This window comes from Platalea leucorodia, assembly GCF_965183815.1.
Source record: "Platalea leucorodia genome assembly, chromosome: 3".
NCBI classification, from domain to species: Eukaryota; Metazoa; Chordata; class Aves; order Pelecaniformes; family Threskiornithidae; genus Platalea; species Platalea leucorodia.
This window is the reverse complement of record NC_138825.1, coordinates 89,184,464-89,198,963: the sequence shown is the minus strand read 5'-3', so window position 1 is coordinate 89,198,963 and position 14,500 is coordinate 89,184,464. Positions and strand designations below refer to the sequence as shown.

At 41.5% G+C, this 14,500-nt stretch overlaps 1 protein-coding gene across 1 annotated transcript in view; it reads right to left on the bottom strand.

The window, feature by feature from the left end:
* Positions 1-4,646: 4,646 nt before the first annotated feature.
* CEP162 (centrosomal protein 162) overlaps positions 4,647-14,500 on the bottom strand; it is a gene marked incomplete at its 3' end in the record, with an annotated part of 49,025 nt that continues 39,171 nt past the window's right edge. Inside the window, exons 25-28 of the mRNA XM_082305568.1 lie at positions 14,277-14,418; positions 11,396-11,494; positions 7,052-7,186; positions 4,647-4,865 (exon numbers count right to left, since the gene is read on the bottom strand). Coding sequence (XP_082161694.1) covers positions 4,647-4,865; positions 7,052-7,186; positions 11,396-11,494; positions 14,277-14,418 — 595 coding nt within the window. The remainder of the gene's footprint in view (positions 4,866-7,051; positions 7,187-11,395; positions 11,495-14,276; positions 14,419-14,500) is intronic.

Below are 14,500 nucleotides of genomic sequence, written 5' to 3'. Positions count from 1 at the left end.
TTTGGTTCCTGCTTCTGTTCTTCCCTGATGGTTCTTCTTTCCCTTCTATCTTTAAAAAGTCCTTCATGCTGCTTTTTGCAGAAGAAAGACCTGGCAGTCCCCGCTGCCCAGCCCCCACGTGACTTCAGCAGCACTGTGGCAGCAATACAGTCTGATGCAGATTTTTGCTCTGCCTCTGCATTAAAGCAGAGTCAAAGGCAAATGCAGAAACTTTCTGCAGTCTTCAAAAGCAGTTCTTTTAACGCTGTTCATTCTTTTTCCTTTTTAAGAACTGATTGATAGACATGATGTTTTGCCTCAGGGAAAAGGGGATTGGTGTAATAACCAACTTTGTGTACCATGTTTAAAAAAAGTTGTCTTTTTCCAGCCAACATGAGTTGGTTCTCTATGAAGTGAATAGAAAGTGTTTTGACCAGGGTAATCCTTCGAGTACTTGGAATTTAATGGTGTTTGAAAATGGAATTATTGTAAGTTTTCTTACTGCTTGGGCTATCTGCTTCAGAGCCTCTTCTCAAAACTCGCTATAAATCCATCACCTGTGGTAGATTTAACTTCATGGAGAGTTCCCCTAAGATAATTACATATGTTTGCTTGCATCAACGTGTATTCTGTAAGAGCTTACTAAGTCATGTTATGTATTCCAGTTTTCAAAGGTGAATATTTGTGAAATGTTCTTCTGTGTAAACAACTTTGTTATGTACCTTTTTAAAAAAAAAAAAAACAAAAACCAAAAAAACCACTACAATGTAAAATCAGAAAATGCTTGCTCATAGAGAAAAGAAAGGGAAAGGTAAAACCATGAACTTCTCTACTAAAATCCCATGATACACGGTCTCTGAGACTAAAAGGTGAAGTAAATGATGTATATTTGTCATGCAATTTAGTATTTATGCACCTGAGCTGTACATTTTGAATACTTTAATGCTGACATTTTTTGCCACTCTGTGATGAAGAGAACCCCACAAAACTTGTCACAAGCCACTGGCAAAGGAAGAATTCAGGTGTGCTCTTCCCTTCTACTCTGCCCTCTCCTGCTGGCAGTGAAAGATGACAAAGCTAAATAAACCGACTGGAGATACTGCAGAGCTGGACTGAACTTACCTGGTAGCCTCAGGTATCGACAGGCAGCAAGGGCAGCACAGAGCCAGAGAACCACGTGCTCTCCGACAGGAGCAAGAGGCCTGTGCTTTCTTAGTTTTGGACATGAGGTATGTAGTTAGCGGTACGAAAGGCTAAACATTATGGTTCAAAGTTATCAGAGGACTTTCTGTTCAAGAGTCAGGGTAGCCCTTGATGCATGGCCCCCTTCCCTGCAGAACTGGATTTGCACTGTTAGTGCTAGTATACAGATCTGTTTTCCTTCTTTTTTTCCAGAATAGGTTAAATGCTGGATATAGTGGCAGACTTCAAAATGTGTTGCGTACTATCAAATAAAGTCTTCATCCATGATAACCTATTTTAGTTTGTTACATGAACAATTTTGACATGTATTTGGGAGAACTTGAAGTAGAACACACTGCTTATGTCTCTGCCACAAGTGCCATGATGAGAGCTGTTGTTCTGCACACCCTGTTTTCCTCTCTTGAAGCAGATGTCTTCTCTGTAATCTAGTCACCCAGCACTCATTTAGTTTCCCAAAAGCTTCAAACATGACAATTCAAATTATTATACTCCAGCTGCTTTGCTGTAAACAAATGAAGTCGAGCTAAACATAAGGCAATGATTCAAAGAAACGGTGTTTAAGATTCTTTTAATCCATCCATTATAATGCCTCCTGGAAATGCACGATGAAGGAGTATGGCATAAGAAGGGGGAAAACAAACATGAGGAGTCTATAATTCTGTTACTATCATCTGAAAGATCCCACTGGACTCCTCAGTGGAATACAGTAAAAGCAAATGCCCTGTTTTGTCAGCCTTTGCTCTGTTTCAGGGTATTTTCCCCTGCTGGAGAGTCAAGAACTAATAACTTTAGCAGAGAAGTTAAAACTTGAACCTTAGTTCTCCAAAAAGAGCACCATGACTACAGCCATTCAAGACCAGAGATAGTCTGGTACTGTGTAGAGCGCCTACTTCGTGGTAAATGCCTAAAAACAAAAGACCATGCTTCAGTGGGCGTACAACAACATAAATACGTGTAAGAACACAGTATGAACCATATTACAGCTCACAGTAATGGCAAATAATGCTGTCCCTGCTCAGTGAGATAGGCTCAGAGAGAGAATTTGATTTGAAATTTAATTCAAACTATGTAAGATACCAGCATTTGCTGAGAACTGAATATAAGAATTTTAAAAGGTGTTTGAATGAACGGCAGGAACACTACAGCAACCCCCTCTTGCTGACCTAGGGATTATATGTTTGAGAGAGAGAGGTTCCAGCACCCAGAAGTGCTTCCCCTAGGCCTTCCCCTCCTAGGCAGTGCCCTGGCGTACCTACATCCAGAACCTGGCCTCTCCGGGAACACAAGGGTTACTGTAATTTGGAAAAAAAAAAAAAAAAAATCTCACTTCAGGTCACACACTTTAATACAGTGTTATGCAGATAACAAGTTGTACAGGAAATAAATGGTAAGTTGAAATTATTCAATTTTATCCTTTTCATGTGCAAAACAGTCTCAAGTCAAGAAAATACAGCACATTTACACATAGCTGATACTTTATATACAAAGCATTATTGTATTTACACATTTTTATGAATACAGACTAATACTTCATTATTGGGGGACAAAACATCCATACTAAAAATACTGACAATACCTGAATATGAAACAATGAAGATTATTATATTAATTGCCAGATGACCATCCTTTTTTTAATATCTCTATATATGTGTACACACTCTCTCTCACTTTATGTATGCGTTGGCTTAAAAAAAAAAAAAAAAAATCCTTGCACTTAATTACTGTCTGTGCCTCTACGGTATAAGTTGTTACACGATTTTGTTCTTTATGCATGCTCAATCACATGCTTGTAAAAGACAAAAATGCATGTTTACTGCTGGTGGCTGAAGAAGCATGATATGTAAATGCATACACACAGACCTGAACTCTTTCACGTTTGACTCAAATACTGCAAGCCAACACTACGGGGACCTGAAGAGTACATTCCTAGCTTTTATCTTCTCTTTGCCCTAAAGACGTATAGCTGATTGAGCCACAACTTCAATATATGTGCCATGGAATGCTTAAGGACTTGCCGTGCTGAGACTTCGAACTAGTAATTTGTCCTTCCAGCAACCAAATAGCTATCCATCTTGAATTTCCTGACTTACTGCTGCTCCTTTTTCTATCCTTTCGGCGGCAGGTTCTCCATAAGCGACGCGTGTAATTAATAGCCATCCTCATCCTCCCTCCCCAGTCTCCTCTCTGGAGCAGGGCAGCCCCGCTGGCTTCAGTGGTTCCTAAGGCCACATTTTCTAGACTGCTGACTGCTCTTTCCCCTCCAGGTGGTCCATCTCTTTCTTGAAACAAGGGACCAGAAGCTTAGCACTAAGTTACACGTTAGTGATGCAGTAGGACTTGCTCCTATGCTATCCAGTATCTTACAGGCTCTACCCTTAGGCTTGTAACTCCAGCGGGGCCTAAGAGGAGAGGGAGAAGGCAACGGTCTCTCTGCCATTCAGCTTGTTACCTGCAGTGATGCCTGTCAGTTCAGCAAAGTTACATCCACAGTCGGTATTTGGGTAGTGGGTTATTCCTGCTTGAGCACGCTAGTCGTCTTCGTCACTCCTGAAGATTATACTTGTTTGGGTATTTTTTTTCTGGCCTCTTTTCCAGCTTGCCCAGTATTTTAACTAAATTTGCCCACCAACATATCCCGGCAGTTTGAGCTTTACTACATTGCCTTCACATTTGACTGGCCTCTTCGTTCTGTCAAGATCATCTACAAAGATACTACTATGTCCGTTGTAAAAAATCTTAATACAGACTTCCCTTTTAAAAGGCATACCAGTAACTGCTCTCCCACTGTGTTTTATAGGCTTTTTTCATACCTGCCCCATAACAATTCAGCTAAACCCCTCCGCCATCCTTCTCACCGGCACAGCTGGAAATCTCTGCAAACAGAGAATAGTCTGAATTTGAGCATCGCCACGGAATGCCTGCTCTGCTCCAGCCCTCCCATCCGTCACAAAGCTGAAAGGGGTCTTAAGGGAAGGGACGTTTTATGAATTGGAGGGAGAGAAGCAAAACGTTGGCAAAGGAGGATTTTCATGCCCTACCAAACGAAAAATAACAACTCTATACAGTAAAAACAGAAGCCAAACAGCATATTACTCAAAGTGTTCACAAAGGAATCACTATAAGACAAGTTATAAACAAAAGCTTAAAATATTCAGACATGTTCTACAATATCTGAAAAAGCATCACATGGAATTTCTCAATGGTAATTGAGTTTATGGAATAACCTCAATATTCCTGACGTTTTTTAAAAATTGCATGTAAGTTTAGTCCTAATAAAATATAAGAAAGACATACAATATGACTGGGGTGTTGCTCAGTGCAAATCTACCTTTGGACAAGCAAGATTCCAGATAAGATCAGAATGTAGTTCAATTTATGAGTGTTACATTAATGATTTTCAATAATATTCTCTATACGTGACTTTGAATATTAAAATTCTGCTTCTCTAATCAACTCCTACCTAATCATGTCCTCCAACAGCTGTCCGTCATGCTGAATCCACTGGGATTAGGTGCGGGAATAACAACCCCTTGTTTCTGCAGTTCACGTAAAACATCTAACATGGAATCCAGTTCCACTCGGAATTTCTCCAGTTCTTGATTCTTCCGTTGTGCCAGTCTTCGCCACTTCTCAACCTCACGGGTTTGCCTGGCTTCAGTAATATGTTGTGTTCGCTGGGCTGCCTGCAAATTAGAAGCAAGTCAGCACTGGGACTTCCTACTTAAATACTCAGCCAGCGCTGCCCCTTTGCAAAAACGTGCCACTTCCTTACTTACTTACTTCATTATATTTGATGCTCAAGGCCCAGTGCTCACATTAAGTGGAAACAATTTGTTCTGAATATTACAAAAATCATTCTGATAGCAATAAACTCCTTTAAATAGCTGCGTTAATGATGGAAGGGTAGAATCCATTACTGACTAATGAGCCTCAGGAGAATTTAACTTATCCTCTCCAAAGCAGCAATTAACAGTTTGAATATTTAAGACAAAGCTGAGCATATAACATAAATCCCTCTATAACCAAAATGAACCTTTTGAATTGCCATTTAAGTGTGTTAATTAAAAGAATGCTCTGCAAGAGACACAAACCAAATCTGAATGGCATGTTCTGGGCTACTACTGTACTTTTAAAAGCCACAAGTTCTATGAATTATCAGAAAATATCCTGTAGTCACAAAGGTCTGAAGCTGCTGCAGATAAAAGTTTGATTAATTTTGACATGAATCCATGGCACAATCTTATTAAATTACCTCAAATAAAAAGTGTCACGAGGTATCAAAATCTCCACACCACTATGAATTGTAATAGGTTCCTTAAGGAAAGGTCTACCACTTAAAGGCCGTAATTATTGTATTTGTAGTTTGATACTAAGGGTAACCTGGCATTTCCTTGGTCAGCAATTAGTTTTTGTACGTTGTTCAGTTCGTTAGCATTCAGTTGGGGGACTGTTCGGTGACCCGCTGCAGGTGACTAAAAGTGCAAAACCAGGACGAACAAAACCCAAAGCTTAATACATAACAAGGCCAAGATGAAATTACTTCGCAGTAATTGTTGCGTATGCTATTATTTCTATTTTTTTTTAAATACATTGCAAAACATCTTAGTAAATACTGTGGGTCAGGTAATGATTTCAGCAGAGACAGATCACAGAAACGGTAGAGAAATTCTCACGTTATACAAAAGCAGAATAGTATATATTTTTTATACTATACAGAATAGTATAAAAAAGTAACAGTATTACAGTTGTCTTTAGCAGGACAGAATGCAAACCAAAATAATAAAATCATCAGTGGTGGCAGGGTTCATTCTTAATCCACAGACTTCTTTTACGCACAGTTCTTTTTGGGAAGAAAATGAAATATCTGATGTAGAAATGTATGAGAATAAAATGCCGTATCACCAACAATTCTGTAAATCAATCAAAGTGTATTCCTTGAGATCCGGTTCAAAACTCTAGAACAAACTCCACAAACTAAGAACAACTACAGGTTTGATTATCTTCCAGTCCAACTGCCCTTCTTTGACTTCATGTATTTAAGTAAAACCTAAGTTAAAACACTAATAAAGACAATCACATATTTAAGTGATGAAAGTGTCGAGAAAAAAAAAAAAAATCTGTATGAACCTGAAAACTGTTTCCAGATGACAGAAGCTGCCCAGACCCATGAAAAATCAGGATGGAGGCCATGACGTAAAATAAGATGAAAGAATTGATACAAAATTATTTTACCCATTCAAGGGACGCAAATGTCTCATACAAGAAGCTGTATCACAAAGATCCAACAGTCAAAATCCAAAATTTTAATTTGTAGAGGATAAAGGCTTTTTTGTTGTTGTTTTGCATATTAAAAACAGTATGTGGCACACTGCCGCAAGATGGTTCTATACTTTTAATGCAGCTTTTTTGAATGGGACTTCTAGCACTAGAAAATAAAATTACAGTTCACTTGAGGAATGTATCATAGCTTAACAAACTCTGTATTACAAACTCTCATCAATTTTTCAATAGCTAGCTTTCATTGTGTAACTGAAGTGAAATACCATAATGATACCAGGGACTACTAGAGGTCAGATGGTCCAGCCCTCTACCAAAGCAAGACCTCCTCACATCAGGTTGCGAGGAAGTTACGCACCTGACAGGCGAGTCATGCACAAGTAGTCTTAATTACCACAGCAAGGAGGCGGCGGCTGGCACTGCCTCTGCAGCCACTTGCATCAGCAGGCACCAAGGACAAAACCATGGCTGTTATCAAAAAGTACCTGCCCCCCACCAGTGTGAGCTAAACGGGCCTGTGCAAATACCATAAAATTAGAGTTAAACCAATAAATTGCTCTTGAGAAGTAAATGCAGATATACTCTGGTGTACCTTTTGAATTTCTTGCTCTCTTTCTGCATGTCTGGTCTCTATATGCTTGATTTTCTTTTCCAGGCACAAGAAATGTTTCATTTCTGGACTCTGGCTCTCCTTAGCCTCTCTCAGTTCTTCCAACAGTTTTGTCACCTACAGTTTGAGAGAATTGATGAAAATTGTTGTCATTGTGTTAAGGAGTGTATAAAACAGATTCCTTTCAAAGTGTATTTGTGTTGCTTAATCATTCCATTCAAAAGCTGCAGAAAGGAAGACAAAAGAGAATTCTGGATTCAACAGCTTAAACAGGGGCTCAGGGACTTAGATTAGGATCTTTCATTTGTAGGCAGTGGCCTGAGGATATGAAAATGTAGTCCTTTTTGATAAATCCGATCCTGGTCATAATATGTTATGAGGTGATTATTCACAGTCAGTTTTTATACTTCTAAACATACTAAAAAATTAATAGAGAATATTATGATTAGATGTTCTTACACAATCCCTTCTCACACCCTGGATAAAGATCAAATATAAAATGTACCAGTGTGTTTCTAAGGAATAAACGAAGAAAAGACACGCTGCTAGCACGCAGGATTACAAACCCCCTTTGGTCTGATAATTGCCAGGTCAAATGAAATCTACCAATGGCTTTCAACTGATTTCCTAATCCTCCAGCAATTCAGGCAAGTTTTCTTATAAATCCCTACTGGTTTATTCTCATTTTTTGCCTATTTTGAGTAACTTGATATTTCTTCATGTAACATCCTAAGTCTTTTTTGGTCACTTTCTTAATGTGTATAAGTAAACTAAAGTGAAAGCTTTGCAGCTTTTATTCTTTTTATGACCATTAGCTCCCCTTACCCAATATATCTACGAACTGCTAACCCTTTTCAAGCACTCAGCCGCCCTTGGCTCTCTGCTGCTGAATTCAAGTAGCTGGAAGCACTGTGTATTTCATAAGATGTTGCCACTCTTGCTCAGAAGTGTCTCCAAGATGGCTTACTATTATTTCAATTTTTAATGTGGTTTTCTAAAATAACAAGGCCTGTAACAACAAAATAACAAGACCCGCTTAGTGGATGAGGGGAAGGCTGTGGATGGTGTCTACTTGGACTTTAGTAAGGCCTTTGACACTGCCCCCCACAGCATTCTCCTGGAGAAGCTGCCTGCTCACGGCTTGGATAAGTGCACTCTGCGCTGGGTTAAAAACGGGCTGGACGGCCGAGCCCAGAGAGTGGTGGTGAATGGAGTCAAATCCAGTTGGCGGCCGGTCACGAGTGGTGTTCCCCAGGGCTCAGTACTGGGGCCAGTCCTGTTCAGTATCTCCACTGATGATCTGGATGAGGGGATCGAGTGCACCCTCAGTAAGTTTGCAGATGACACCAAGTTGGGTGGAAGTGTCGATCTGCTGGAGGGTAGGAAGGCCCTACAGAGGGACCTGGACAGGCTGGATCGATGGGCCGGGGTCAACTGCATGAGATTCAACAAGGCTCAGTGCCGGGTCCTGCACTTGGGTCACAACAACCCCACGCAACGCTACAGGCTGGGGGAGGAGTGGCTGGAGAGCTGCCTGGCAGAAAAGGACCTGGGGTGCTGGGCAACAGCTGGTTGAATATGAGCCGTCAGTGTGCCCAGGTGGCCAAGAGGGCTAATGGCATCCTGGTTTGTATCAGGAACAGTGTGGCCAGCAGGACCAGGGAGGTGATAGTGCCCCTGTACTCAGCACTGGTGAGGCCGCACCTCGAGTACTGTGTTCAGTTTTGGGCCCCTCACTACAAGAAGGACATCGAGGTGCTGGAGCGTGGCCAAAGAAGGGCAATGAAGCTGGTGAAGGGTCTGGAGCACAAGTCTTATGAGGAGTGGCTGAGGGAGCTGGGGTTGTTTAGCCTGGAGAAAAGGAGGCTGAGGGGAGACCTTATTGCTCTCTACAGCTACCTGAAAGAAGGTTGTAGCGAGGTGGGGGTCGGTCTCTTCTCCCTAGTAACAAGCGATAGGACGAGAGGAAACGGCCTCAAGCTGCGCCAGGGGAAGTTTAGATTGGATATTAGGAAAAACTTCTTCACTGAAAGGGCAGTCAGGCATTGGACCAGGCTGCCCAGGGAAGTGGTTGAGTCTCCATCCCCGAAGGTATTTAAAAGACAGGTAGACATGGTGCTTGAGGACATGGTTTAGTGGTGGACTTGGCAGTGCTAGGTTAACGGTTGGACTCGATGATCTTAAGGGTCTTTTCCAACCTTAATGATTCTATGATTCTATTACATTTTTCCTGTCCACTTCTCCAGCAGCTTTGAACCTGTGGGCCAATTTCAGCCACATTTGTCAGAGGAGCAGAAGTCTTAGTTTCATAAGTTCTGTGAAAGTGAGTGGCTACTGCTTGTCTGCTAAGTCGCCCCACTGAAGGAAAGTGCTGATGTGCGATCTCAAGCATGTAATTAAATTAAAGAAAAATTCATGCAGGAGAGATGTTATGAGGGGGAAGAAGCCCCAGGAGAAAATGGGTTCCATATATTTTGCCAGCAACAGAACTATGTTAAATACAAAGCTGTGCTACATGTAAGCTGTTATGCAAGAGAAGTATATAGTTAATGGAAAACATTCCTGAACAGCATTTCTGAAATTAATACTCAAATAGCAATCTTTCAGTGAGCCTCAGGAAAAAAGCTTGCCTTTTTTGAGATACCACCATTTTAGACAAAGGACTCTCAACCCTCTTACAAATGGCAGTGGTTTCCCCTGTCATGACTAATTAGATTTGCAGGTTTGGTTGCCTTTTTTCAGCTCAACTTATTTAACCATTTAATGCTTAAAATGTATTTTAAAAGCAGCACAGATTGTTACTGAAATAAAGCAATCATACTAGAGGGCAAAAGCAAGGCTTTACTTTGATATTTCTCTCTGTATAGTCCTGCAATGACTTTTGTAACAAAGGCACTCCATTACATTTTCTTAAATGCCAGCATCTCGAACTCAGTCTGTAACTTGTGGGTCAGACAAGATGACCATCCTCTTAACCATCACTGTCATTAATAATCTGTAAAGCAAACAGGCATAGAAGAAACAAATCTGTTGAATAACATTTGTCTCATTGTACTCTCGCCCTGTTTTCCCAGGAGGAAGTATTACATATACACTGAGGTCACTGGAGTGAAACGAGCTTTGTATGGAAAGGCGGCATCTATCATTAGATTCATAATATGAACCCAGCCTTTATTCTGCAAATACAGAGCTTGTTTAATAGGAGATCTTTTTTCTCTCCCTACAAACCCTCTCTCTTCTATAAATACTTCACAACAGAGGTGGAATTTTTCATGGATAAGATAAATCCTGAATGAGTTTAGTGAGTCTAAGATTAATTATATTAAGCATGTACTAAACACATACTGGTAATTCTTTTATTTCTTTTAAGTAAGGGTAGCAAACAAGATTAAATGTCTGGAGTTCTCAGTCCCTTACAGAATAGGAGAATTATTTTTAATAACACTTGCAGGTTAATTACCGTATTATCAAAATGAAGTTAAAATTAGCAATGTTCATGCATCAAGGAGATGGTGAATTAAGCATAGGCACGATGCCAAGACAGGCTATATCCTCCTCCTGACCACGAGGTGATAAAAAAAAAGATTGGCAGCATTTTAAGAATGACAAAAGCATAGCCAATAGTTCAAAAAGCTTGAGCTAGGAGACAGGCAGCCATTTTCCACAATATTAACCCAAAAATGAAAACATGAACAAGTGTAATTTTTAGATTATATGCTACTAATAGAAGATTAGGAAAAAACTAGCTACATCTCTCACAAACCAGTGAATTTCAGAACTATTACAACTAACCTCTTCTTAAGAGACCTCAAGTTTCATAGATATCAAAGAAGAAAACCAAGAATATAATTGCTTAAGTCAGTTTTATGGCAATGAAGGATGAAAAGTGGAAGGCTTTATCCGAACAAAGAATTTGAAAACAATAATAAAATATCCTCTTAATAGAGAAAAAGTACTGTGGTCTATTTACTACCCATCACAACTCTCAAAGAAGAGGCTATGAATGCTTGGATTAACCTGCTGATCAATTTTCATACAGATGTCAGACATTTCTAACATAATAACGATGACAATAATAATAATAATAATGACAATATCATCATCATCATCATCAAAGGAGGTCAAAGTTCCTCTTTCTGTGCTGTGCTGTTCTCTTGTTCACATTAGAAAAATATATTGCATTCTCAGGTACAATTGATGTAGAAGCAACTGACAAAGATACTGTATCTAAGACTTATTTCCTATATATTATTTGAGGCTTTACAAGGATGAAAGTGAAAACTCTTTTATTAGTATAAGGTACCCCCAATCCAAATTTAAATATACCTCTTTTTGTAAGAGTTCCTCTCGCATTTGTGAAACTAGAAGGGCTTCCTGATGCCTCTGTTGTTCACTGATTTGTTCTTGGAGATGTTTTATTAATATCTACAAAAAGGTTAAAAATAGTCATCATTAACAATATGTGAAGACCTATACAGGAAAAATACACCAAAAATACAATCAGTATTGTAGTACTGCAGGTATAAGCAGTGCATATATTAACAATACTACCTCTAACACGTGTGCATGTGTGTTATTTAACAATCCTCTACGTGGATTGTGAAATGGTGCACATGTACATACATCGTAGATGAAAGCAAGTCTCAGTCTTCAAGTTACTTTCCTCAGTTAAAGAAAGTTCTGAAATAATCCGAATGCAATAGCTCTTTCTACCTTCATAATGTGTGTAAAACTACTCCCAAAATTTTAATGCACAAATATAATCGGAGTCCCAGGTCCTCATGGGGGACTTCAACCACCCTGATACCCGCTGGAGGAACAACACAGCACGGCATAAGCAATCCAGGAGGTTCCGGGAGAGTACTGACGACAACTTCCTGAGCCAAGTGACAGAGGACCCAGTGAGGAGAGGTGCTTTGCTGGGCCTTAAACTCACAGACAAGGAAGGGTTTGTTGGGGATGTGAATGTCAAAGGCAACCTTGGCTGCAGTGACCATGAGCTGGTGGAGTTCAGGATCCTGAGAGGAGGGAGCAGGCCAAAAAGCATGATCACAACCCTGGACTTCAGGAGAGCAGACTTTGACCTCTTCAAAGATCTGCTTGAAAGAATCCCATGGGATGGGGCCCTGAGGGGGTGAAGAGGCACCCAAGAAAGCTGGCTGACATTCAAGGATCACTTCCTCCAAGCTCAAGAGTGGTCCATCCCAACAAGCAGAAAGTCAGGCAAAAACACCAGGAGGCCTGCATGGATGAACAAGAAACTCCTGGCAAAACTCAAACATAAAAAGGAAGCATACAGACGGTAGGAACAAGGACAGGTAACCCTGGAGGAATATAGAGACACTGTCTGAGCATGCAGAGATGGGGTTAGGAAAGCCCAAGCCCACCTGGAACTGAATCTGGTGAGACTGGCAAAGGCAACAAGAAGGGCTTCTGTAAGTACCTAAGCGGCTAACAGAAGACTAGAGAAAATGCAGGCCTGCTGATGAATGGGGCAGGGGCCCTGGTGACCGAGGACACGGAAGAGGCTGAGGTACTGAATGCCTTCTTCACCTAAGTCTTAACTAGCAAGACTGGCCTTCAGGAATCCAAGGCGCCAGAGACTAGGGGGCAAGTCTGGGATGAGAAGACACACCCTTGGTGGAAGATGATCTGGTCAGGGAATACTTATGCAAACTGCACATACATAAGCCCATGGCCCTGATGAGCTGCAACCATGTGTGCTGAGGGCAAATGTCACTCCTACCTTCAAAAAGGGCAAGAAGGAGGACGCAGGGAACTACAGGCTAGTCAGCCTCACCTCGCCGTAGGAAAGTGATTGAGCAACTAATCCTGGAAACCTGGCAGGCACATAAAGGATAAGAAGGTGATTACGAGTAGTAAGCATGGATTCACAAAGGGGAAATCATGCTTGACCAACCTCGTAACCCTCATGAAATGACTGGCTTTGCCTACCGGGATTTTAGTAGTAAGGCCTTCAACACTGTCTCCTGTAAGATCCTCACAGAGAAGCTGATGAAGTATGGGTTGGATGAGCAGACAGTGAGGTGGACTGCAAACTGACTTAAATGGCTAGGCCAGAGGGTGGCAATGAGTGCAATGAAGTCAAGCTGGAGGCCAGTAATTTGGGGGCGGGTGGTGTGTGGTGTGTAGAATTGTCAGTTCTGGGTCTAATCCTGTTCAACATCTTCATTAATGATCTGGATGATGGGGCAGAGCACACCCTCAGCAAGTTTGCAGATCACGTAAAACTGGGAGGAGTGGCTGATAACACCAGAGGGTTGTGCTGCCACCCAGGGGGTCCTTGACAGGCTGGAGAAATGGGCTGACAGGGACCTCATGAAGTTCAACAAAGGGAAGTGCAAAGTCCTGCTCCTGGGGAGGAACAACCCCAGGCACCAGTATATGCTGGGGCCACCCTGCTGGAAACCAGCTTTGCAGAAAAGGACCTGGGTGTCCTGGTGGACACAGAGTTGAACAAAAGGCTAATGGCATCCTGGGCTGTATTAGTATGAACGTTGCCAGCTGGTCAAGGAAGGTGATCCTTCCCCTCTACTTAGCTCTGGTAGGGCCACTCCTGGAGTACTGTGTCCAGTTCTGGGTTCCCCAGGGACAGAGACATGGAGCTACTGGAGAGAGTCTGCAAAGGGCCACAAGATGATGAAGGGACCGGAGCATCTCTCATATAAGGAAAGGCTGAGAGAGCTGAGACTGTTTAGCCTGGAGGAGAGAAGGCTCAGGGGGATCTCATCAATGTTTACAACTATCTGAAGAGAGGGTGCAAAGCCAACAGAGCCAGGCTCTTTCCAGTGGTATCCAGTGACAGGAAAAGCAGCAAAGGCCACAAACTGAAATACAGGAGGTTCTGTTTGAACATAAGGAAAACTTCTTTACTGTGAGGGTGACCAAGCACTTGTTTGGGTCTCTAAGCCTAGAGAGGTTGTGGAATCTCCCTTCTTGGAGATATTCAAAAGCCATCTGGACATGGTCCTGAGCAGCTGGCTCTAGATTACCCTGCTTGAGGAGGGGGGCTGGACAGGATGACCTCCAGAGGTCTGTCCCTACCTCAGCCATTCCGTGATTCTCTGAACACAGTGGCACAGGCCCATTTTTGAAACAATAGATCCTACTTCAAAGAAAGATAAAATGTTTATAGTAATCTAGAAATAAATATCTATATATGATGAATGTATCTACTGTATCCTACCTCTTGTGTTGAAATTCTGCTGTTTAGTTCAGCTACTTTAGAAGCAGAATGCTCCTTTGCGTGCTGGCAAAGAATCTTCTCCACTTCCCTCTGATGAGAAGCTTTCAGAGATGCAATGTATTCTGCTGTGTCTTCCTGTATCCTGAACAGAGAGAGACAAAAATAAGATCTAGTAAAGAAGCTACAGACAGTTCTTCAAAAATGCGGCAAAGTTTCTCACTTGA